This window comes from Aphelocoma coerulescens, unplaced genomic scaffold (genome assembly GCF_041296385.1).
Source record: "Aphelocoma coerulescens isolate FSJ_1873_10779 unplaced genomic scaffold, UR_Acoe_1.0 HiC_scaffold_140, whole genome shotgun sequence".
Classification (NCBI taxonomy): domain Eukaryota; kingdom Metazoa; phylum Chordata; class Aves; order Passeriformes; family Corvidae; genus Aphelocoma; species Aphelocoma coerulescens.
In genome coordinates, this window is record NW_027183492.1 from 165,013 (window position 1) to 188,763 (window position 23,751).

General features: G+C 70.0%; 3 protein-coding genes across 3 annotated transcripts; all 3 read left to right on the top strand.

Annotated features, from left to right (window-relative positions):
* The first annotated feature begins 211 nt into the window (after positions 1 to 211).
* SKIC2 (SKI2 subunit of superkiller complex) lies at positions 212 to 17,736 on the top strand. The gene is given in 30 exon segments (XM_068998637.1): positions 212 to 282; positions 438 to 559; positions 1,278 to 1,387; positions 4,319 to 4,436; positions 4,519 to 4,633; positions 4,719 to 4,796; positions 4,920 to 4,982; positions 5,104 to 5,170; positions 5,172 to 5,302; positions 5,344 to 5,501; positions 5,752 to 5,897; positions 6,402 to 6,548; positions 6,626 to 6,710; positions 7,248 to 7,354; positions 7,613 to 7,759; positions 8,729 to 8,828; positions 8,901 to 9,113; positions 9,322 to 9,432; positions 9,549 to 9,660; positions 11,045 to 11,163; positions 11,234 to 11,371; positions 11,675 to 11,815; positions 12,072 to 12,173; positions 12,773 to 12,917; positions 13,226 to 13,352; positions 14,209 to 14,425; positions 14,521 to 14,631; positions 16,181 to 16,399; positions 16,529 to 16,669; positions 17,523 to 17,736. Coding segments are annotated over 30 exon segments (3,810 nt in total). The 5' UTR covers positions 212 to 263; the 3' UTR covers positions 17,724 to 17,736.
* A 257-nt stretch (positions 17,737 to 17,993) lies between these two features.
* On the top strand, positions 17,994 to 20,257 carry STK19 (serine/threonine kinase 19). Its single transcript, XM_068998632.1, has 7 exons — positions 17,994 to 18,183; positions 18,798 to 18,943; positions 19,018 to 19,113; positions 19,183 to 19,319; positions 19,508 to 19,605; positions 19,719 to 19,866; positions 19,965 to 20,257. The coding sequence occupies exons 1-7, from the start codon at positions 18,090 to 18,092 to the stop codon at positions 20,008 to 20,010; spliced, it is 765 nt and encodes a 254-aa protein (XP_068854733.1). The 5' UTR covers positions 17,994 to 18,089; the 3' UTR covers positions 20,011 to 20,257.
* Positions 20,258 to 20,336: 79 nt separating this feature from the next.
* NEU1 (neuraminidase 1) lies at positions 20,337 to 23,687 on the top strand. Its single transcript, XM_068998626.1, is given in 7 exon segments — positions 20,337 to 20,501; positions 21,111 to 21,303; positions 21,829 to 22,088; positions 22,190 to 22,309; positions 22,311 to 22,373; positions 22,502 to 22,721; positions 23,427 to 23,687. Coding segments are annotated over 7 exon segments (1,167 nt in total). The 5' UTR covers positions 20,337 to 20,411; the 3' UTR covers positions 23,648 to 23,687.
* The last annotated feature ends 64 nt before the right edge of the window (positions 23,688 to 23,751 follow it).

Genomic DNA, 23,751 nt, shown 5'->3' on the forward strand with positions numbered 1-23,751 from the left:
CCCGGTTTCCGTGGCAACGGCGCGGCCGCACCGGCAGCGAGGCGGAAGCGAGTGGCGCCTTCCCAGAGAGCACCGCGCCCGAAGAAGCGCCTCCCCATTGGCTGGCTGAGGGCCCGCCGCGCGCTGATTGGTCTGTGGCGGCGAGGGCGGGGCTGCACGGCTGGCAGAACTTCCGGTTGGCTTCGGGCACTTCCGGCGGCGGCGGCGGCGGCGGGGAGGGAGCGCTTCCGGGTCAGGGCGCCGGTGGCGGGGCCGGAGCGGGGATGGAGCTGGAGCGCATCGGTGAGGCCGGGGGGCCCGGGGGGGCCGGGGGGTTCCGAGGCGGGCTCGGCGTGTCCGTGGCGGCGCGGGGCGGTCTCTTGGGGGCTGTGGGAGGGGTCCCGGGGGGCTCCCGGTGGTCCCCGGTGACCGCCCCGGTGCCCCCCCCCCCCCCTCAGCCATGCCCCCCCGCGGGCCGCGGGAGCTGCCGCTGGCGCTGCTGGAGCTGGGCTGCGCGGGGCGCTTCGAGCTCCTGACGGGACCCCCGGGCGCCGCCGAGGCCCCCGAGCCCCGCGCCACCGTGAGTGACACCCCCCCGAAAAAAACCCAAACCCCGGAGACCCCAAAAACGGCCCCGGACCCCAAAAACGGCCCCGGAGACCCCAAAAACGGCCCCGGACCCCCCCGAAAAAAACCCAAACCCCGGAGACCCCAGAAACAGTCCTGGACCCCAAAAACGGCCCCAAACCCCCCCAGAAAAACCCCAAACCCCGGAAACCCCAAAAACGGCCCCCGACCCCCCCCCCAAACACCCCCGGACCCCAGAGTCCCCCCAAAAACACCCCCAGACCCCCAAAAACACCCCCAGTGCCCCCAAAATACCCCCGGAGCCCCCAAAAACACCCCCGGAGCCCCAGAGCCCCCCCAAAACACCCTCAGATCCCCCAAAAACACCCCCAGTGCCCCCAAAAACACCCCTGGACCCCCCCCCAAATACCCCCTTACCCCCCCGGCACATCCCCAGACCCCCCTGGAACACCCCAAACACCTCAGACCCCCCCCCAAACATCCCCGGACCCCCCAAAACACCCCAAACACCCCCAGACCCCCCAAAACACCCCCAGACCCCCTCCCAAACACCCCCAGGCCCCCCCAAACACCCCCAGGCCCCTCCCCCTTCCCCAGACCCCCCCTTTGGGTGCCCCCCGCCCCTTTCGGGGTCCCCTCCCCTCCCTGTGCTGTTTTTTGGGGGGGGGTCTCGCCCCCGTGCCCACCCCGGTGCCCCCCTCCCCCCGCAGCTGCCGCGGGGGCTGCCCCCGTTCTGTGCCCCGCTGGCGGCCGAGCTGGAGCTGCGGCTACTGAGCAGCCCTGAGTGGCTACCGATCCACGGCCACCAGCGGGCCCGCAGGTATGGGGCTGGGAACGGGATGGGGGCTGGGAATGGGGCTGTGAATGGGGCTGGGGGCTGGGAACGGGGCTGGGAACGGGGTTGGGGGCTGGGAATGGGGCTGGGGGGGCAGGGAATGGGGCTGGGGGCTGGGAACGGGATGGGGGCTGGGAATGGGGCTGGGGGGGCAGGGAATGGGGCTGGGGGCTGGGAACGGGACTGGGAACGGGGTTGGGGGCTGGGAACGGGGCTGGGAACGGGATGGGGGCTGGGAATGGGGCTGGGGGCTGGGAACGGGACTGGGGGGGCTGGAAATGGGGCTGTGAATGGGGCTGGGGGCTGGAAATGGGGCTGGGAATGGGGCTGGGGGCTGGGAACGGGATGGGGGCTGGGAATGGGGCTGTGAATGGGGCTGGGGGCTGGAAGTGGGGCTGGGAACGGGGCTGGGAACGGGATGGGGGCTGGGAACGGGATGGGGGCTGGGAATGGGGCTGTGAATGGGGCTGGGGGCTGGAAGTGGGGCTGGGAACGGGGCTGGGAACGGGATGGGGGCTGGGAATGGGGCTGGGGGCTGGGAACGGGACTGGGGGGGCTGGAAATGGGGCTGGGGGCTGGGAACGGGGCTGGGAATGGGGCTGGGGGCTGGGAACGGGATGGGGGCTGGGAATGGGGCTGGGAATGGGGCTGGGGGCTGGAAGTGGGGCTGGGAACGGGGCTGGGAACGGGATGGGGGCTGGGAATGGGGCTGGGGGCTGGGAACGAGATGGGGGGGGCTGGAAATGGGGCTGTGAATGGGGCTGGGGGCTGGAAATGGGGCTGGGAATGGGGCTGGGGGCTGGGAACGGGATGGGGGCTGGGAATGGGGCTGTGAATGGGGCTGGGGGCTGGAAGTGGGGCTGGGAACGGGGCTGGGAACGGGATGGGGGCTGGGAATGGGGCTGGGGGCTGGGAACGGGACTGGGGGGGCTGGAAATGGGGCTGGGGGCTGGGAACGGGGCTGGGAATGGGGCTGGGGGCTGGGAATGGGATGGGGGCTGGGAATGGGGCTGGGAATGGGGCTGGGGGCTGGAAGTGGGGCTGGGAACGGGGCTGGGAACGGGATGGGGGCTGGGAATGGGGCTGGGGGCTGGGAACGAGATGGGGGCTGGCAATGGGGGTGGGAATGGGGCTGGGGGCTGGAAATGGGGCTGGGAACGGGGTTGGGGGCTGGGAACGGGGCTGGGAACGGGATGGGGGCTGGGAATGGGGCTGGGGGCTGGGAACGGGACTGGGGGGGCTGGAAATTGGGCTGGGAATGGGGCTGGGGGCTGGAAATGGGGCTGGGAATGGGGCTGGGGGCTGGGAACAGGATGGGGGCTGGGAATGGGGCTGGGGGCTGGGAACGGGACTGGGGGGGCTGGAAATGGGGGTGGGAATGGGGCTGGGGGCTGGAAATTGGGCTGGGAACGGGGTTGGGGGCTGGGAACGGGGCTGGGAACGGGATGGGGGCTGGGAATGGGGCTGGGGGCTGGGAACGGGACTGGGGGGGCTGGAAATTGGGCTGGGAATGGGGCTGGGGGCTGGAAATGGGGCTGGGAATGGGGCTGGGGGCTGGGAACGGGATGGGGGCTGGGAATGGGGCTGGGGGCTGGGAACGGGACTGGGGGGGCTGGAAATGGGGGTGGGAATGGGGCTGGGGGCTGGAAATTGGGCTGGGAACGGGGTTGGGGGCTGGGAACGGGGCTGGGAACGGGATGGGGGCTGGGAATGGGGCTGGGGGCTGGGAACGGGACTGGGGGGGCTGGAAATTGGGCTGGGAATGGGGCTGGGGGCTGGAAATGGGGCTGGGAATGGGGCTGGGGGCTGGGAACGGGGCTGGGAACGGGATGGGGGCTGGGAATGGGGCTGGGGGCTGGAAATGGGGGTGGGAATGGGGCTGGGGGCTGGGAACGGGACTGGGGGGGCTGGAAATTGGGCTGGGAATGGGGCTGGGGGCTGGAAATGGGGCTGGGAATGGGGCTGGGGGCTGGGAACGGGGCTGGGAACGGGATGGGGGCTGGGAATGGGGCTGGGGGCTGGGAACGGGACTGGGGGGGCTGGAAATGGGGGTGGGAACGGGGCTGGGGGCTGGAAATGGGGCTGGGAACGGGGTTGGGGGCTGGGAACGGGGCTGGGAACGGGATGGGGGCTGGGAACGGGATGGGGGCTGGGAATGGGGCTGGGGGCTGGAAATGGGGCTGGGAACAGGGCTGGGAATGGGGATGGGGGGGTTGGAAATGGGGCTGGGAATGGGATGGGGGCTGGAAATGGGGATGGGGGCTGGAAATGGGATGGGGGCTGGGAACGGGACTGGGGGGGCTGGAAATGGGGCTGGGGGCTGGGAACGGGGCTGCAAATGGGGTGGGGGGCTGGAAATGGGGCTGGGGTGGTGGAAATGGGTCTGGGGGCTCTGGGGGGGCTCTGGGGGAGGTGTTCAGTGCGTGGGGTGAGGTTTGAGGGGGTTCGGGGGTCGCAGGGGTGGCCCCGTCCCTCAGAGTGACCGCAGTGACCCCCCTGTCCCTCAGGGTGACCACGGTGATCCCCTGTCCCTCAGACTGACCCCCATCCCTCAGACTGACCGCAGTGACCCCCCCGTCCCTCAGAATGCTTGCCTGTCCCTCAGAGTGACCGCTGTGACCCCCTGTCCCTCAGGGTGACCCCCTGTCCCTCAGAGTGACCGCTGTGACCCCCCTGTCCCTCAGGGTGACCCCCTGTCCCTCAGAGTGACCCCCTGTCCCTCAGGGTGACCGCTGTGACCCCCCTGTCCCTCAGGGTGACCCCCTGTCCCTCAGAGTGACCGCTGTGACCCCCCTGTCCCTCAGAGTGACCCCCTGTCCCTCAGAGTGACCCTCCTGTCCCTCAGAGTGACCCCCTGTCCCTCAGAGTGACCCCCTGTCCCTCAGAGTGACCGCTGTGACCCCCTGTCCCCCCCAGGAGCTGGCAGAGGACCCCGGAGCCGCGGGCGCTCTTCTCTCTGGACCCCACGCCGGTGGCCGGGGGGCTCCGGGCCGAGCGGGACCCCCGCACGGGCGCCCTCACGGGCTTCACCGAGGTGGGGGCTCTGTGGGGGGGGGTCTCTGGGGGGGCTCTGGGGGTCCGGGGCTCGCCCTGACCCCCCCCCCCCCGCCCCCCAGGAGCTGCTGCCGTCCGTGGGGCTCTCGGCCTCCAACTCGCCCTCGCTGCTGCGGCCGCCCGGCCCGCCCGGCGAGGGGCTGCGGGGGGGCATCTCCAGCTGCCCCTTCTGGCCAGGTACGGCCCCCCCCCGGGACCCCCAACCCCTGCCCGGGACCCCCGAACCCCGCAGAGCCCCCCCAAACCCCCCCCTGCCCCACAGGGGGTCAGGACGAGCCCAGCCTGGAGCAGATCCGGGCCCCGCAGGAGCAGCAGGAGGAGGACGTGGACTTTGAGACGGGTACAGACCCCCCCCCGATTTGGGGTCCCCCCCCCGATTTGGGGTCCCTCCCATCGCAGGGAGCCCCCCGCCCCTTTTTTGGGGTGCTCACGCCCTGACCACCCCCTGTGCCCCCCTCCCCAGAGCTGCTCACGACCCCCCCCGGGATGAAGCGGGGGGTGGAGTTCAAGCCCCAAGGTAAGGGGGGCACCGAGGATTTGGGGGGGGGGGAGTCTTTCCCGCTTTGGGGGGGTTGGTTGGGGGGGGGGTGGGGTTGTTCGGCCCCCCCAGCCCTGGGGGTTGCCCCCCTGACCCCCCCCCCAGCCGCGGCGGGGGGGGCCGCTGTCCCTGTCCAGCCTCCTGGAGACCCTCGACACCTTCGACCTGGGGGGGGGGCGATGAGCCCGGGGGGGGCCCTGGCCAGGCCCAGGGGGCCCCCCCAGCCCCCCCCACCGAGGGGGGGCCCAGCCCCGCCGCGCCCCCCCCGCACCGCTCCGACAGCCTGGAGGAGCTGCTGGGCAAGGTGGGTGCTGGGGGGGGCGGACTTGGGGGGGGTTTTGGGGGGTCCCTGTGCCCCCCATCGCTCACTGCCCCCCCCCCAGGAGGAGGCGGGGGACCCCCCCCGCGCCCCCCCCGGAGCCCCCCGAGGAGGTTTGGGCGGAGATGGTGGACGCCGCGTCCCCCGTGGAGGGCTTCGAGCAGCTGCTGCCCGACCCCGCGCACAAGGTGGGCCGGGGGGGCCCCGGGGGGATTTTGGGGTGCCAGGGACCCCCGGGATGGGGGTGAAGACCCCTTGGGGTGGTTTGAGGGTCAGGGAGGTTCTGGGGTGACGCCCCCGCCCCGGGTTTGTCCCTGCAGGGGCCGCATCCCTCAGGCCCTTTCGTGTCCCTGTGATCTGGGGGGGGGGTCACTGGGGGGGTTTGGGGGGTCGGGGGGTGCTCTGGGGGGTCTGGGGTGACCCCGTTGCCCCCCGCAGTGGCCGTTCCGCCCGGACCCGTTCCAGCAGCGGGCAGCTCTGTGCCTCGAGCGCGGTCACTCGGTGCTGGTGGCCGCCCACACCTCGGCCGGCAAGACGGCGGTGGCCGAGTACGCCATCGCGCTGGCCCGGCGCCACATGACCCGGTGAGACCCCAACAGCGCCTCGGGGGGTCCTCGGAAACCCCCCAAAACCCCGGGGGAGAGCCCCTCCCCCAGAAACACCCCAGACACAGCCCCAGGGACCCCAAACAGCGGTGGCCAAGTTTGGGCTGACCCAGCGAGACCCCAAAGCCCACCCAGAACCCCAAAACACCCCCGGGGCCCCCAAACCACCAGGCCCTCCCCACACTGAGTATCCAGAGTTATCCCTTGACATCCCAATCCCATTCCATATCCCGATATCCCCCCAAAACATCCCCTGAGAGACCCCAAAACATCCCTGGGCTCCCCAAATCCTCTCCAGCTCCGCTCTGTGTCCCCCAGGACGCCCCCAAAGCCCTCCTCGGCTCGCTCCTGGCTGCCCCCAGACCCCCTACACCCCTCTGGGGGCACCCAGAGCTCTGCTGTTGCCCTGCCCCGGGGTCTGTGGGGTCCCGGGGGTCTGTGGGGTGACCCCTCCCCCCCCGTGTGTCCCCCTGTCCCCCCCAGGTCCATCTACACGTCGCCCATCAAGGCCCTGTCCAACCAGAAGTTCCGGGATTTCCGCGAGACCTTCGGGGACGTGGGGCTGCTGACGGGGGACGTGCAGCTGCGCCCTGAGGCCGCCTGCCTGGTCATGACCACCGAGATCCTGCGGTGAGGGGCTCTGGGGGGGGCTCAGGGGGGGTTGGGGAGGGGGGCCGGGACCCCAAAATCCACGGCCGCGTCCCCAGGTCGATGCTGTACAACGGCTCCGACGCCATCCGGGATTTGGAGTGGGTGATCTTCGACGAGGTGCACTACGTCAACGATGACGAGGTGGGGGTCTGGGGGTCCCCGGGGGGTTCCCGGGGGGGGTTTTGGGGTCTTTGGGGCGTTGCCAGTGGGGTTTTGGGGGTTCTGGGGGTGTTTGTGGGGAGGCTCAGAGGTCATTTGGGACCTGGAGCGGGTGATCTTTGACAAGGGGTGGTTCCCAGGGGTTTGGGGGTCCTGGGAGGATTTGGGGGGGGGTCCTCATGGGGTTTAGAGGGACTTAGGGGGTCTTGGGGGGCTCCGACTTCATCTGGAATCACCGATGAGGGTGGGGAGTCCCCAAGAAGTTCGAGGGGCTTGCTGGGAGTTCTGGAGGTCTTGGGGGGCTCCGACTTCGTCTGGAATCAGAGATGAGGGTGGGGGGTCCCCAAGAAGTTCGAGGGGCTTGCTGGGGGTTCCCAGGGGGTTTTGGGGGGCTCCGATTTCATCTGGAATCAGAGATGAGGATGAGGGGTCCCCAAGAAGTTCGAGGAGCTTGCTGGGAGTTCTGGGGGTTCCCAGGGGGTTTTGGGGACCCCCTGACCCCCCTTTCCCCCCCGCCAGCGGGGCGTGGTGTGGGAGGAGGTGCTGATCCTGCTGCCCGAGCACGTGAAGCTGGTGCTGCTCAGCGCCACGGTCCCCAACGCCCTCGAGTTCGCCCAGTGGGTCGGGTACGGACCGGGGGGGCGCTTTGGGGGGCTCCTGGGGGGCTTTGGGGGTCTCGGAGAGGGACACGGGGGGCTTTGGGAACGTTGGGCACCCCTGAGAGGCCACAGGGATCTGGGGGGTGCTGGGGCTCCCCGGGTGGCCCTGAGGTGGCTGGGGGGCTCTGGGGTGGGGGGTGAGGGTGGCACTGGGGGTGGGGGGATCCCTGTGACTGCTCCCATCCCGTTTTTTCCCCAATCCCACGGGATTTTGCTGCGTTCCAGGCGCACGAAGCGGCGCTGCGTGCGGGTGCTGAGCACCCCGCGGCGCCCGGTGCCGCTGGAGCATTTCCTGTTCACCGGGAACAGCGCCCGGACGCGGCACCAGCTGTTCCAGCTGCTGGGCCCGGGCGGGGCCTTCAGCACGCAGGGGTGAGTCCCAGACCTGCCCCAAAAACGGGCCTTGTACCTCGCCTAAACCGGCCCTAAAATCCTGCCCCAAAGCTCACCTAAACCTGCCCCAAAAACCTGCCTCAAAGCTCACCTAAACCTGCCCCAAAAACCTGCCCCAAAAACCTGTGTTGTACCTCACCTAAACCTGCCCTAAAAACCTGCCCCAAACCTCACCCAAAACTGCTCTAAAGTCACCCCAAACCTGCCCCAAAAATCTGTGTTGTACCTCACCTAAACCTGCCCCAAAAACCTGCCCCAAACCTCACCTAAACCTGCCCCAAAAACCTGCCTCAAAGCTCACCTAAACCTGCCCCAAAAACCTGCCCCAAACCTCACCTAAACCTGCCCCAAAAACCTGCCTCAAAGCTCACCTAAACCTGCCCCAAAAACCTGCCCCAAACCTTACCCAAAACTGCTCTAAACTCGCCCCAAACCAGCCCCAAAAACCTGTGTTGTGCCTCACCTAAACTGGCCCCAAAAACCTGCCCCAAACGTCACCTAAACCTGCTGCAAAAACCTGCCCCAAACCTCACCTAAACTTGCCCTAGACACCTACCTCAAACATCACCTAAACCTGCCCTAAAAATCTACCCCAAAACTCACCCAAAACTGCTCTAAATTCACCCCAAACCTGCCCCAAAAACCTGTGTTGTACCTCACCTAAATTTGCCCCAAAAACCTGCCCCAAACCTCACCTAAACCTGCCCTAAAAACCTGCCCCAAACCTCCCCTAAACCTTCCCTAAAAACCTGCCCCAAACCTCCCCTAAACCTTCCCTAAAAACCTGCCCCAAACCTCACCCAAAACTGCTCTAAACGTGCCCCAAACCTGCTCTCTACGTTCCCCTAAGTTGCCCAGAAACCTGCCCCAAACTTCACCCCCAACCTGCCCCACACCTGCCCCTCACCGTCCCCCACTCGCCCCACACCTGCCCCTCACCTGTCGCAGGTACTACGCGGCGGTGGAGGCCAAGAAGGAGCAGAGCAGCAAACACGCGCAGAGCTTCGGGGCGCGGCAGCCCACCATGGCCGGCCCCAACCCCGGGCAGGTCCGGCGGGGTCCGGAGGGGGCTGGGGGCTGCCCCGGGGGTCCCGCTGACCCTGTGCTTTCCCCCGGCCAGGAGCGGGGGGTCTGGCTGGCCCTGCTGGAGACCCTCCGCGAGCGGGAGCTGCTGCCCGCCGTGACCTTCACCTTCTCGCGGGGCCGCTGCGAGGACCAGGCGGCCGCCCTGGGCTCCCTGGACCTCCTGAGCGGCCCCGAGCGCGGCCAGGTCCGGCAGTTCCTGACCCGCTGCCTGGCCCGGCTGCGCGGCTCCGACCGGCGCCTGCCCCAGGTGTGGGGCCCGGGGGGGTTTTGGGGGCTCTGGAGGAGTTTTGGGGGGGGACAAGGGGGGGCTTTGGGATGTGGAGGTGTCGTGGAGGCTGGGAAAGCTGTGAGGGGTTCGTGCCGTGGGTGACGGCTGCCCCCGAGGCCGGGGGGGGCCCGTGCGGTGTTGGGGGGCCCATGGGGCCAGCGACAGCTCCGCGTTCCCCCTTGCTCAGGTGCTGCAGCTGTCGGAGCTGCTGCAGCGCGGGATCGGCGTCCACCATGGCGGGGTCCTGCCCCTGCTCAAGGAGGTCGTGGAGATGCTCTTCAGCCAAGGGCTGGTCAAGGTGTGTGGGGTGTGTGGGGAGAGGTGCTGCGGCCACGTGTGGGGCACAGGGTCCTGCCCCCGTGGTGGCACCCCCAGCCCCAAACCTGCCCCAAATCTGCCCCGTACCTGCCCCAGGTGCTGTTCGCCACCGAGACCTTCGCCATGGGGGTGAACATGCCGGCACGAACCGTCGTCTTTGACTCCATCCGCAAACATGACGGGAACAGCTTCCGTGACCTCCTGCCCGGTGCGGGGCCGGGGGGGGCTGTGGGGCAGCGCTCGGGGCCTTGGGGCCGTGTCCTCCATGGCCCAGTGGGGTGGGAAAGAGGCGAAAACGGGAAGGAAAAAGGGTGGGAAACTGGCCCAGAAAAAAAGGGGAAAAACGGTTGAGAAAAAGTGGGAATGTGAGGGGAAAAACATTGGGGAAAACAGAGGGAATAGCGTTGCAAATGTGGTGGGAAAGGTGGGGGGAGAAAGGGTGGGAAACGTGAGGGGGAAAAGAGCGGGAAACTTGAGGGGAAAAAGGGTGGGAAACGTGAGGGAGAAAAGGGCAGGAAACGTGAGGGGAAAAAAGGGCGGGAAACGTGAGGGGAAAAAACGGTGGGAAATGTGAGGGGAGAAAAAGGGCGGGAAATGTGAGGGGGAAAAAGGGCGGGAAATGTGAGGGGAGAAAAAGGGCGGGAAACGTGAGGGGAAAAAACGGCGGGAAATGTGAGGGGAGAAAAAGGGCGGGAAATGTGAGGGGGAAAAAGGGCGGGAAACGTGAGGAGGAAAAGGGCGGGAAATGTGAGGGGAGAAAAGGGCGGGAAACGTGAGGGGAGAAAAAGGGCGGGAAATGTGAGGGAAGAAAAGGGCGGGAAACGTGAGGGGGAAAAAGGGTGGGAAACGTGAGGGGAGAAAAAGGGCGGGAAATGTGAGGGGGAAAAAGGGCGGGAAACGTGAGGGAAGAAAAGGGCGGGAAACGTGAGGGGGAAAAAGGGTGGGAAACGTGAGGGGGAAAAACGGCGGGAAATGTGAGGGGAGAAAAAAGGCGGGAAATGTGAGGGGGAAAAAGGGCGGGAAATGTGAGGGGAGAAAAAGGGTGGGAAATGTGAGGGGGAAAAACGGCGGGAAATGTGAGGGGAGAAAAAGGGCGGGAAATGTGAGGGGAGAAAAAGGGCGGGAAATGTGAGGGGGAAAAAGGGCGGGAAACGTGAGGGAAGAAAAGGGCGGGAAACGTGAGGGGGAAAAGGGCGGGAAATGTGAGGGGGGAAAAGGGCGGGAAACGTGAGGGGAAAAAGGGCGGGAAATGTGAGGGGGGAAAAGGGAGGGAAACGTGAGGGGAGAAAAAGGGTGGGAAACGTGAGGGAGAAAAAACGGCGGGAAATGTGAGGGGAGAAAAAGGGCGGGAAATGTGAGGGGGGAAAAGGGCGGGAAACGTGAGGGGAGAAAAGAGCGGGAAACGTGAGGGGGAAAAGGGCGGGAAACGTGAGGGAGAAAAGGGCGGGAAATGTGAGGGGACAAAAAGGGTGGGAGGAAAAAGAGCGGGAAACGCGAGGGGAAAATTGGTGGGAAATAAAAGAGGAAAACGGCAGAAAGCGCGTTGCTGCGGGGCAGGGCTGCGACTCACCGTGGGTTTGTGTCCCCCCCAGGCGAGTACACGCAGATGTCGGGGCGTGCCGGGCGCAGAGGGCTGGACGCCACCGGCACCGTCATCATCCTCTGCAAGGGGCCGGTGCCCGAGCTGTCCGACCTGCACCGCATGATGCTGGTGAGCGCCGTGCGTGTCCCCGCCTGTCCCCGCCTGTCCCCACACGCGCGTCACCCCCCACGTCGCCCAGGGCCGGCCGTCGCCGCTGCAGTCGCGGTTCCGCCTGACGTACCCCATGATCCTGCTGCTGCTCCGCGCCCCCGCCCTGCGCCCGCACGACCTCATGCGCCGCAGCTTCGCCGAGTTCCCGCTGCGCCGCGACGCCACGGTGAGGGCAGCCCGGCCTGGGGACGCCCCAGCGTGGGCACTGGGAACGTCCTGGTGTAGGATGGGGGGCACAGGGACACCGTGCTGTTGGGGCTGGGGGCCTCTGGGGACACGAGAGCCCCCCAGTACAGAGGCTGGGGTAGACTGGGGGCATTTCTGCGACGGATTAGAGAACGCTGAGGTAACCAGTAAGGGCTGGCAGGCACTGGCGACGCGAGGACTGCCCAATGTCAGGGCTGGGAGGTACTGGGCCATCCCAGTGCGGACACTGGGATGCACTGGTGTCCCCTCTGTGCCCCCCCAGGCGCAGACGCGTCGCGTGGCCGCCCTCAGGGAGGCGCTGGCGGCGCTGGGGGACCCCGAGGGGACGGCGGGGGACGTGGGGGACCTGCCCCAGTACCACCGCGCCGTCGTGGGGCTGCGCCGCGCCCGGGCCGTGCTCCAGGTGGGTCTGGGGGACGGGGACACCTTCCAGGGGCTCCTGGAGGGGGCCAGGAGACACTGGGGGAGCCTACTTGGGGGTTCGGGGGGTTCCTGGGGACACGGGGGGGCCATGAGGGGGTCTCTGGAGATCCTGGGGGTGCCTGCGGTGGTTGTGGGGGTCCAGGAGGCAAAGGGGGGGGCTCTGGGAGGTTCAGGGGCGCAGTGGGGGAGTCCTGGGGGTCCCAGGTGCCCCCCCTGACCGGCTCTGGGATCCGCAGCGGTGCCTGGCGCAGGCGGGGGGACAGCGGGTGCTGGCACCAGGACGGGTGGTGGTGGTCTGCACCCCGAGACACCGCAACGCGCTGGGGCTGGTCCTGCAGGTACCCCAAACCCCCCCAAGCTCCCCCGCACACTGGGGCCGGTCCTTCAGGCACCCCCAAACCCAAAAAGGATTCATTACAACCAATAGGGGGCCAAATAATGAGTCTGGGGGGGCTGCCAGAAAGAGATCTCTGAGAGTCAACGGGGTTGCCAAATAGTGAGCCCCGGGGGAGTGCCAGAAAGGGATCCATCAAAGTCAATGGGGCTGCCAAATAGTGAGCCTCGGGGGGCTGCCAGAAAGGGATCCGTAGCGTCAATAGGGCTGCTAAATAGTGAGCCCGAGGGGCTGCCACAAAGGGATCCATCAAAGTCAATGGGGCTGCCAAATAGTGAGCCCCAGGGGGCTGCCAGAAAGGGATCTATTCCCATCAATGGGCGCTGCTAGATTGTGAGCCACAGCCCCCCAAACCTTCCTGAAGCCCTAAAACCGCCCCAATCCCCCCACCCCCTTTAAATCACCACCAAAAATAACCCGGTTACCCCTAAAGCCCCCCCAAAACCCCTCAATCCCCCCCATAAACCCCCCCATAACCTCCCAAACACCCCCTAAACCCCCCTCAATCTCCCCTAAACCCCCCGACCCGGGGGTCCTGCCCAGGTGACCTCCGGGGGCTCCAGCCGCACCTTCACGACGCTGGTGCTGAGCGAGAAGCCCCCCGAGAACGGGGGGGCCCCCCCAGAGCCCCCCCCGGACGTGCCCTACCCCGAGGACCTGCTGCTCACCCGCCTCTTCCTGCCCGAGGGTGAAAACGGGGGAACCCCAATGTTTGAGGGATTTGGGGGGCTCCCGGGAGGGTCTCTGGGGATTTTGGGGGACTCCATGGGCACCCGAGCTCATTCTGGGGGGGGGGGGGTCTTGGGGTCCCTAAGAGGGATTTGGGGGGGGGGTCCCCAGATTCCTGTGTTACTTTCAGGGGAGGGTCCCGAGAGATTTGGGGGTCACTGGATCCCCTTTGGGGTCTCCTTTGGGGCAGTGAGGGGGGGGCGGGGTTCTGGGATTTTGGAGCCTCTTCTGGGGGGGGGTCCCTGAAGGTTTTGGGGCCCCCCCCAGGCCCCCCCGGGCACTCCCTGGAGCAGCTGCGCCCCGAGGACATCGTGGGGGTCACGGCCAAGACGCTGCGGGTGAACCCCGAGATGCTGCTGCAGGAGCTGCGCCCCCCGAGGGGACCCCGGCCCCGGTACGGGGGGGGCTGGGGGGAATTGGGGTCCCTGCGGGGCATTTTGGGGTTCTCAGAGGTGGCTCAGGGTGTCCAGCAGTGCTTTTTTGGGGGGCGGGGGTCTCCCTGCTTTTGAGGGTCTTGTGGGGGGGGTGTCCCTACAGTTCTGGGATATTTTGGGGTTTTCTTTGGATATTGGCATTTCTGGGGGGGGGGGCTCCTTGGGGAAGGGGAGTCCCTGGGTGGGGGTTCCTGTGGATTTTTGGGGTACCTGGGGAGGGGGGTCTCTGTAAGTTTTAGGGTCCTTGGGGAGGGGGGTCTCTGTAAGTTTTGGGGTCCTTGGGGAGGGGGGTCTCTGTAAGTTTTAGGGTCCCTGGGGAGGGGGGTCTCTGTCAGTTTTGGGGTCCCTGGGGAGGGGAGTCTCTGTAAGTTTTAGGGTCCCTGGGGAGGGGGGTTTCTAACTTTTGGGGTCTCTGGGGAGGGGGGTCTTTGTAAGTTTTGGGGTCCCTGGGGAGAGGGGTCTCTGTAAGTTTTGGGGTCCCTGTGGAGGGGGGTTTCTAACTTTTGGGGTCCCTGGGGAGGGGGCTCTCTGTAACTTTTGGGGTCCCTGGGGAGTCTCTGTAACTTTTGGGGTCCCTGGGGAGGGGGCTCTCTGTAATAGGGTCTCTGGGGAGGGGGCTCTCTGTAAGTTTTGGGGTCCCTGGGGAGGGGGGTCTCTGTAAGTTTTAGGGTCTCTGGGGAGGGGGGTCTCTGTAAGTTTTGGGGTCCCTGGGGAGGGAGCTCTCTGTAACTTTCGGGATCCCAAGGATCTCCCTGGGGGTTTTTGGGGCGTCCCAGTGGATTTCGGGGCCCGGCTGACGCCGTGTCCCCCCCTCAGGTCCCCCCCGCCGGGCGCGGGCGTGGGCGCGGCGCTGCAGGAGCTGGCGCGGCTGGCGGGGGGGGCCGGCAGGGAGGGGGGGCTGCCCCTGCTCGAGGCTCTGGGGGTGCCCCCGGGCCGGGACCCCGCGGCGCTGGCGGCGGCGGCCGAGCTGCGAGCCCTGGGCTCGGCCCTGCGCGGCTTCCGCTGCGTGCACGGCCCCCGCTTCGCCCAGCAGGTACGGGGCGGGGGGGAAGCTGGGGCTGGGGGGTGGGAGGGGTCTTTGGGGACCCCCCCTCGAGCCCTCGCTGTGCCCCCCCCCGCCCCTCCCAGTACGCCCAGTTCGCCGCCAGGCAGGAGCTGCTGGAGCAGCTGGAGGAGCTCCAGTTCCAGCTGTCGGACCAGTCCCTGCTGCTGCTGCCCGAGTACCACCAGCGCCTCGAGGTGGGGACCCCCAAACACCCCCTGGGACCCCCAAACAGCCCTTGGGACCCCTAAACACCCCCCTGAGACCCCTAAACAGCCCCTGGGACCCCCAAATCCCTTCCTGGGACCCCCAAACACCCCCCTGTGTGCCCCAAACACCCCCTGGGACCCCCAAACACCCCCTGGGGCCCCAAATCCCTCCCCGGGACCCCTAAACACTCCCTGGGACCCCTAAACACTCCCTGGGACCCCCAGTCCCTCCCCGGGACCTCCAAACCCTCCCCGGGACCCCCAAACACCTCCTGGGACCCCCAATCCCTCCTCGAGACCCCTAAACACCCCCTGAGACCCCCAATCCCTCCCCGGGACCCCCAAACACCTCCTTGGGACCCCCAAACACCCCCTGGGACCCCCAATCCCTCCCCGGGACCCCCAAACCCTTCCTGGGACCCCCAAACACCTCCCCAGGACCCCCAAACCCCTCCCTGGGACCTCCAAACCCTCCCTGGGACCCCCAAACACCCCCTAGGACCCCCAAATCCTTCCCCGGGAGCCCCAAACCCCTCCCTGGGACCCCCAAACACCCCTTGGGATCCCCAATCCCTCCCCGTGACCCCCAAACCCCTTCCTGGGACCTCCAAATACCCCCCTGGGACCCCAAAGCCCTCCTCAGGACCCCCAAACACCCCCCTGTGTGCCTCAAACCCTCCCCGTGACCCCCAAGCCCCTCCCCGTGACCCCCAAACCCCTTCCTGGGAACCCCAAACCCTCCCCATGACCCCCAAACCCCTTCCTGGGACCCCCAAACACCCCCCTGGGACCTCCAAACCCCTCCCTGGGACCTCCAAACCCTCCCTGGGACCCCCAAACACCCCCTGGGACCCCCAAATCCCTTCCCGGGACCCCCAAACCCCTTCCTGGGAACCCCAAACCCTCCCTGGGACCCCCAGACACCCCTTTGTGTACCCCAAACACCCCCCTGGGAGCCCCAAACACCCCCTGGGACTCCCAAATCCTTCCCTGGGAGCCCCAAACCCCTCCCTGTGACCCCCAAACCCCTCCCTGTGACCCCCAAACCCCTCCCCATGACCCTCAAGCCCCTCCCCATGACCCCCAAACCCCTTCCTGGGAGCCCCAAACCCCTCCCCGTGACCCCCAAACCCCTCCCCGTGACCCCCAAACCCCTCCCCGTGACCCCCAAACCCCTCCCTATGACCCCCAAACCCCTCCCCGTGACCCCCAAACCCCTCCCTATGACCCCCAAACCCCTCCCCGTGACCCCCAAACCCCTCCCTATGACCCCCAAACCCCTCCCCATGACCCCCAAACCCCTCCCTATGACCCCCAAGCCCCTCCCCATGACCCCCAAACCCCTTCCTGGGAGCCCCAAACCCTCCCCATGACCCCCAAACCCCTCCCCGTGACCCCCAAACCCCTCCCCATGACCCCCAAGCCCCTCCCCATGACCCCCAAACCCCTCCCCGTGACCCCCAAGCCCCTCCCCATGACCCCCAAACCCCTCCCCGTGACCCCCAAACCCCCCCCCCCCCGCCGCGTGCCCCCCCAGGTGCTGTCGGAGCTGGGCTACATCGCGGGCGGCGCGGTGGCCCTGGGCGGGCGCGTGGCGGCCCTGCTGAGCACGGAGCAGCTGGTGCTGACCGAGCTGCTGCTGGGCAACGTCCTGGCGCCGCTGCGGCCGGACGAGAGCGTGGCCCTGCTGTCCTGCCTGGTCACCCCGGGCCGCGGAGAGCCCCTGCCCGAGGGGCTGCCGGCCACCCTCACGCAGGTACCGCCCGGGGTGGGGGTCCCTGGGGTATCCTAGTGGGGTCTGTGGGGCTGGGGGAGGGGTTTGGGGTGCAGTGGCGGGGGGTGGGGGGGGTCCCTGCCCTCACGGCTGCTTCTCCGGGACCCCCAGGCCCTGGAGCGGCTGCGGGGCGTCGCTGCCCGCGTGGGGCGGCTGGAGCAGCAGCACGGCCTCGGGCCCGGCCCCGACGACTTCGTGGCCCAGTTCGGCTTCAGCCTCGTGCAGGTCGTCTACGAGTGGGCGCGGGGCATGGTGAGACCCCCGGGGACCCCCGAAAACCCCCCGGGGCACCCCTGGGAACCCACCCGGGACACCCCTGAGCCCCGCGTCCCTCCCTGTCCTAACCCTGACCCCCAATGCCCCCCTGTGCCCCCTGACCCCCACTGCCCCCCGTGTGCCCCCTGACCCCCACTGCCCCCTGAGCCCCCTGACCCCCACCATCCCCCCATGTGCCCCCTGACCCCCACTGCCCCCCGTGTGCCCCCTGACCCCCACTGCCCCCTGAGCCCCCTGACCCCCACCATCCCCCCATGTGCCCCCTGACCCCCAATGCCCCCCGTGTGCCCCCTGACCCCCACTGCCCCCTGAGCCCCCTGACCCCCACCATCCCCCCATGTGCCCCCTGACCCCCACTGCCCCCCGTGTGCCCCCTGACCCCCACTGCCCCCCGTGTGCCCCCTGACCCCCACTGCCCCCCTGTGCCCCCTGACCCCCAATGCCCCCCTGTGCCCCCTGACCCCCACTGCCCCCCGTGCCCCCTGACCCCCACCATCCCCCCGTGTGCCCTCTGACCCCCACTGCCCCCCCTGTGCCCCCGACCCCCACTGCCCCCTGTGCCCCTGACCCCCACTGCCCCCCCGTGTGCCCCCTGACCCCCACTGCCCCCCGTGTGCCCCCTGACCCCCACTGCCCCCTGTGCCCCCTGCCCCCTACTGCCCCCTGAGCCCCCTGACCCCCACCATCCCCCCTGTGCCCCCTGACCCCCCTGTGCCCCTGACCCCCAATGCCCCCCTGTGCCCCCTGACCCCCAACGCCCCCTGTGCCCCCTGACCCCCACTGCCCCCCCGTGCCCCCTGACCCCCCCCATCCCCCCGTGTGTCCCCAGCCCTTCGCGGACATCGCGCGGCTGGCGCCGGTGCAGGAGGGGACGGTGGTGCGGGCGATCCAGCGGCTGGAGGAGCTGCTGCGGGAGCTGCGCCAGGCCGCGCGCGTCGTGGGGGACCCCGCGCTGGCCGCCAAGATGGAGGCGGCCGCCGCCATGATCAAGCGCGACATCGTCTTCGCCGCCAGCCTGTACACGCAATAAAGGGACGCAGGACACCCCCGCTGGCTCTGTGGTTCTGTCCGACTCCCCCTCTGATCTCACGTGGTTCAGTCCATTCATCCAGTCCGTTAAACCCCTTGTAACCCCCCCCCCAGTTTGCTCATCGTGGTTCCTTCCAGCCCCTCCCTTCTCCGTCCCCTATTTCCCCCTCCTTTGGCTCCAAATGGTTCGGTCCCCCCCCCCTTCTCGTCCGTTGGCTCCGCCCAGTCCGTGCGTCATCACCGCGCGCCTCTTTGCGACGTCATCAGAAGGCGCAGTGACGCCATCATCCCGCGCCCGGTGCAGGCGGCAGTGGCGGCGGTGCCGTTCCGGGGCGCGGAGCCCCCCGAGCCCCTCCCCAAGCCCCCCATGAGCCGCCGCCGCCGCCTCGGCGACACCAACGGCGCCCTCGGGGCCAAGCGGCGCCGCCTGGAGCTGCCGGGGGAGGGACCGCGCCCCGACGGTACCGGGGACGCCGGGGGTGCCGGGGCCCGGTGCCGCGGCGGGCCCTGAGCGGGAGGTTCGGGGTCCTGGTGCCGCGAGGCCGGGGAGAGCCGGGGGAGCCCGGGGCTGTGCGGGGGGACCGGGGATGTGCGGGGGTCCCGGGGATGTGCGGGGGGCCCGGGGCTGTGTGGGGAGGGTTCTGGGGGTCCCGGGGCTTGGGGAGGGTCCCGGGGGAGCCCGGGGCTGTGCGGGAGGCCCGGGGCTGTGTGGGGGTCCCGGGGCTTGGGGAGGGTCCCGGTGGTCCCGGGACTGTGTAGGGAGGGTCCCGGGGCTTTGAGAGGTTCCCGGGGGCCCCGGGGCTGTGTGGGGAGGGTCCCGGGGGTTCCGGGGCTGTGTGGGGAGGGTCCCGGGGCTGTGTGGGGAGGTTCTCGGGGGTCCCGGGGCTTGAGGAGGTTCCCGGGGGTCCCAGGGCTGTGTGGGGAGGTTCCCGTGGGTCCCGGGGCCGTGCGGGGAGGGTCCCGGGGGTTCCGGGGCTGTGTGGGGAGGGTCCCGGGGCAATGTGGAGAGGGTCCCGGGGGTCCCGGGGCTGTGCGGGGAGGGTCCCGGGGGTCCCACGCCGCCCCCCGCCCCCAGGCAGCCCCGCGGCGGTGGAGGCCGCTCTCCAGGCCGTGGCCGCGCTGTTCCCCCGCCGCCTCTTCGGGGACGCGCTGCCGCCGCTGGTGCTGCGCCACCAACTCTACGACGTCGTGCGGGACCGGACGGCCGTGGACCGGCACCTGGTGAGGACCACGGGGCCGGGACCCCCACCCGGGACCCCCCTCCGGACCCGCCCTGACCCCGCCGTCCCCCCCAGAACCGGCTGCGGGATGAGGGCCACGTGCGGCTGCTGCACCTGGGGCTGGGCGCCGACGCGCTGGGGGTCGTCAGCCTGGAGCTGTACCGGGAGAAGGTACCGGGGGCTGCTCGGGGGAGGCGGTGCCGGTGACCCCCCCCCCGCTGACCCCCCCGTGCCCCCCAGGCGCTGGCGGCCGTGGCCGGCACCCCCCGGGAGGGGCTGGTGCGGCGCTTCCTGGACGCGGCCGTGGCGGCGAGCCCCGAGCTGAGCTTCGAGCAGCGCCGGATGCGGGAGCTCGGCTTCGAGGACCGCGATGTCACGTACGGGGACACCCCGGAATGGGGGAGGGCTGGGGGGTCCCCGAGGGAGAATTTGGGGTCCCGGGGGGGCTGTCCCTACCCTGAGCCAGCGCCGGGGCTGCGGCCCCCCCCTGGTTTGGGTCTGGGGTCCCTCGGGGGGGCTCCCCGTGGCTCCGGGGGGTGTCACAGCCCCCGCCGTGTCCCCCCAGGCAGTTGGTGGCCGCGGGGCTGCTGACGGTGCGCGACGCCGGCAGCTGGTGGCTGGCGGTGCCGGGGGTCGGGCGCTTCGTGCGGGCGCTGCTGCGGGGTGAGTGCGGACCCCCGGCCCCGGGGGCACCCCCGGACCCTCCCGGAGCGGCCCCGGCCCTCGGGGGGGCTCCGTGGCCGCCCCGCGCCCCCCGGTGACCCCGCTGTCCGCAGGCCGGCGGGCGCTGCTGGCCCTGGTGCGCCGCTCCCGGCACCGCGAGGTTCCTCTGCGGGACCTGCAGAGCGGAAAAGCCCCCCCGGGCGCCCGCCTGGGGGTCCCGTTCCTGCTGCACGACCTGCTGGGGGCTCAGCAGCTCCAGAGGTACCGGCCTGGGGTCCGCGGGTGCCCCCTGACCCCCGGGTGACCCTCGGGTGACCCCCGGGTGACCCCTGACCCCTCGTGTCCGCTGCCCCCCGCAGTGTCCCCACCGCCGCGGGCCCTCTGCTGCGTTTGGCCGAGTCCTGACCGGACCCTTCCCGAGGAACGTTTTTTCCCGAATTTTTTGCACCGGGACCTGGGGGGAGTGGCCGGGTCTGACCACGCCCCTTCGGGTGGGGCCAAGCGCGGAGCAATTCAAAATTACCCGCCTCGGCCCCGCCCCCTCCGCGTCCAGCCCCGCCCCCCGCGGGCCGGGGGCTTCCCCGCGTTCGCGGCGGGGCTGAAGCGAGGTGCAATAAACCCCAAAAACAATAAAACCGCAAAAATTCCCGCAAAAAACAACAACTCCGTCCGCCGCGTGCGGACCCCACCGGGCGGAGCCGTTGCCGCTTTAAGGGCGCGCTTTCCCCGCCGTTGCCCCTTTAAGGCCGGGCCCCGCCCCTCCCGCCGCTCTCGCGGCGCTTCCGGTGGCGCTTAAAGGGGCCGCGATGGGCCCCGCGCGGGCGCTCCGGGCGCTGCTGCCGCCGCTGCTGCTCGCCATCGGCGCCGCCTCGCGATGGGTCGCGACCCCCGACACGGTACCGGGGAGGGGCCGCCTCGAGACCCGCCCGCCGGCCCCGCCCCCGCCCCGCGCCCGGAAGTGTCTCCAGGGACCTTCGGGGCCTTCGTTAGGAGCCCCCCCACCCCCACCCCAAACCGGTGACACCCCCCCAGGGCCCCCCCTAAGCACCCTCGGACCCCCCCAATGCCCCCGACCCCCAAAAGCCTTCAGCCCCCCCCCACCCGCTGTGCCCCATAACGGCCCCCCCAACGCCCCCCTGAGCCCCCCCAATGTCCCCCCATCGCCCCTGGGATCCCCAATGTCCCCCCACCCCCCCAATGGCCCCCTGAGCCCCCCCAGTGTCCCCCCAACGCCCCTGGGACCCCCAATGCCCCCCCACCCCCCCAACGGCCCCCAACGCCCCCCTGAGCCCCCCAGTGCCCCCTCATCGCCCCTGGGACCCCCAATGTCCCCCCCCACCCTTTAGTGCCCCCCAGTGCCCCCCTGAGCCCCCCAGTGCCCCCCCAATGCCCCTGGGACCCCCAATGTCCCCCCCACCACCCTTTAGTGCCCCCCTGAGCCTCCCCATCGCCCCTGGGACCCCCAATGTCCCCCCCCAGCCCCCCTGAGCCGCGTGTCCCCGCAGGTGCGGCCGCGGGTGGTGCGGGAGCAGGTGCTGTGGGTCAGCGGGCAGGGCCGCGGGGGGGTCCACACCTTCCGGGTGCCGCTGGTGGCCGCGACCCCCGGGGGGGCCCTGCTGGCCTGCGCCGAGGGCCGGAAACGCTCGGCCGCCGACGTGGGGGCCAAAATCATCGCCTGCCGCCACTCCCCCGACGGAGGTGGGGCTGGGAGGGGGCTGGGGGGGGGCTGGGGGTCTCTGGAAGGGCCTGGGGGGGTCTCTGGGGGCGACCAGAGGGTCGCCTGCCACCAGTGCCACGACAGCTTTGGGGCTGGGGGCTCCCTGGGGGGATGTGGAGGGTCCCTGGGTGGGTGTGGGGGCTCCCTGGGGATTCTGGTGGTCCCTGGGTGGATCTGGGTGGGTCTGGGGGCTCCCTGGGGGATTCTGGTGGTCCCTGGGTGGGTATGGGGGCTCCCTGGGGGATTCTGGTGGTCCCTGAGTGGGTGTGGGGGGGTCTGGGAGCTCCCTGGGGGATTCCGGTGGTCCCTGGGTGGTCCCTGGGTGGGTCTGGGGGCTCCCTGGGGGGTTCTGGTGGTCCCTGAGTGGGTGTGGGGGGGTCTGGGAGCTCCCTGGGGGATTCCGGTGGTCCCTGGGTGGTCCCTGGGTGGGTCTGGGGGCTCCCTGGGTGGGTGTGGGATCTCGGGGGGGTCCCGAGGGGCTCTGACCGTGTCCTCCCCCCCCCCAGGTGCGACGTGGGGCCCGACGGAGGTGGCGGCCGACGACGGCTGGGGGGGGGACGGGCTGAACCTGGGGGCGCTGGCGGTGGCGGGGCCCGAGGTGCTGCTGCTGTTCGCCCGCTGCGCCCACCCCCCGCAGGCCTGCGGCCCCCCCAGCACCCTCCTGCTGCGCTCCCGCGACGGGGGCCGCTCCTGGGGACCCCCCCAGAACCTCTCGGACGTGCTGGGCGGGGAGGTGTTCGCCCCCGGGCCCGGCTCTGGCATCCAGGTACGGGATGGGGGGGTGGGATTGGGGATGGGGGGGGGGGTGGTCTGGGGGCCTGAGCCCCCCCCCACCCCACCCCACCCCACCCCGTTTTCCCCCGGCAGAAGCAGCGGGCGCCGTTCCGGGGCCGCCTGGTGTTCTGCGGGCACGGGACGCTGGAGCGCGACGGGGTGACGCTGCTGCTGAGCGACGACGGCGGGCGGCGCTGGCGCCGGGGGGGGGGTCCTGCCCGCCATCCCCTTCGGGGCCCCCCGGCACCCCCGCGACTTCACCCCCGACGAGTGCCAGGTGAGGGCGGGGAGGGGGGGGCTTGGGGCTGGGGGGTGTCCCCAGGGATATCCCCCCCCTCCCTCCTCGTTTCTGGGGGGGGTCTGGATGTCAGGGGGGGATGTCCGGGACTGACCCGGCCCCCCCAGCCCTACGAGCTGCCCGACGGCTCCATCGCCGTGAGCATCCGCAACCAGGACTCGTACCGCTGCCGCTGCCGGATGCTGGCGCGGAGCTGGGACGGGGGCGAGACCCTTCCCCCCGCCGCCGTCACCTTCCAGCCCGCGCTGCTGGACCCCGCCGTGGCCGCCGGGGCCCTGGCCAGCCACGGGCTCGTGCTCTTCAGCAACCCAGCCCACGAGAGCGAGCGTGAGTACGGGGGGACATCGGGGACGTGGGGGGACATGGAGGGACATGGGGGGGACATCAGGGGGACATCAGGGGAACACGGGGACATGGGGGGGACATGGGGACATCAGGGGGACATGGAGGGACACGGGGACATCAGGGGGACATCAGGGGAACACGGGGACATTGGGGGGACACGGGGACATGGGGGGGACATGGGGACATCAGGGGGACATGGAGGGACACGGGGACATGGGGGGGACGTCAGGGGAACAGGGGGACATTGGGGGGACATGGGGGGACATGGGGACATCAGGGGGACATGGAGGGACACGGGGACGGGGGACATGGGGGGGACATCAGAGGAACACGGGGACATTGGGGGGACACGGGGACATTGGGGGACCCAGTGGGATGGGGGGACACGGGGAGACATCAGGGGACGCGGGGACATCAGAGGGACACGGGGACATCAGGGGGACTTGGGGGGACATCAGGGGGACATGGGGAAAGAACCGAGGGGGACGCGGGGGGACGCGGGGGCGGCTACAGGGGGACGTGGGAGGGGCTGTGGGGCCTGGGGGGCTCTGGGAGCACTCGGGGGGTTCAGGGGGTGTTCCAGGTGTGGGGGGGGGGGTCCCCAGGTCCCGGTTTGGGGAGGGGGGGGGAAGGGGCTGCAGGGGGCGGGGCTTTGAGTGGGCGTGTCCCGGCGGGCCCCGCCCCCAGGGGTGAACCTGACCCTGCGCTGGAGCTTCGACAACGGCACCACGTGGTGGGGGCGGGGCCTGCGCGTGTGGGCGGGGCCCAGCGGGTACTCGGCGCTGGCGGCCCCGCCCCCCGGGGAGCAGGGCCACGCCCCCCTGGTGTACCTCATCTACGAGAAGGGGCGGAGCCTCTCCACCGAGAGCGTCTCATTGGCCACCATCAGCCTGGCGGGCGACCCCTGACCCCGCCCCGCGGCGCGCGCAATAAAGCGATTGGTTCGGAGCGGCGCCGCGTCATCCCTGGGGGCGTGGCCGGGCGGTGGCGGGAACCGTCGCCATAGCGACGC

What these genes read in the sequence shown, in the direction of transcription:
- STK19 (XM_068998632.1), top strand. Translation starts at nt 18,090, where the DNA reads ATGAGCCGCCGCCGCCGCCTCGGCGACACCAACGGCGCCCTCGGGGCC. An exon ending in TGGAGCTGTACCGGGAGAAG is followed by an intron (nt 19,114 to 19,182) that starts GTACCGGGGGCT and finishes CGTGCCCCCCAG; the next exon opens with GCGCTGGCGGCCGTGGCCGG. An exon ending in GGGGCTCAGCAGCTCCAGAG is followed by an intron (nt 19,867 to 19,964) that starts GTACCGGCCTGG and finishes TGCCCCCCGCAG; the next exon opens with TGTCCCCACCGCCGCGGGCC.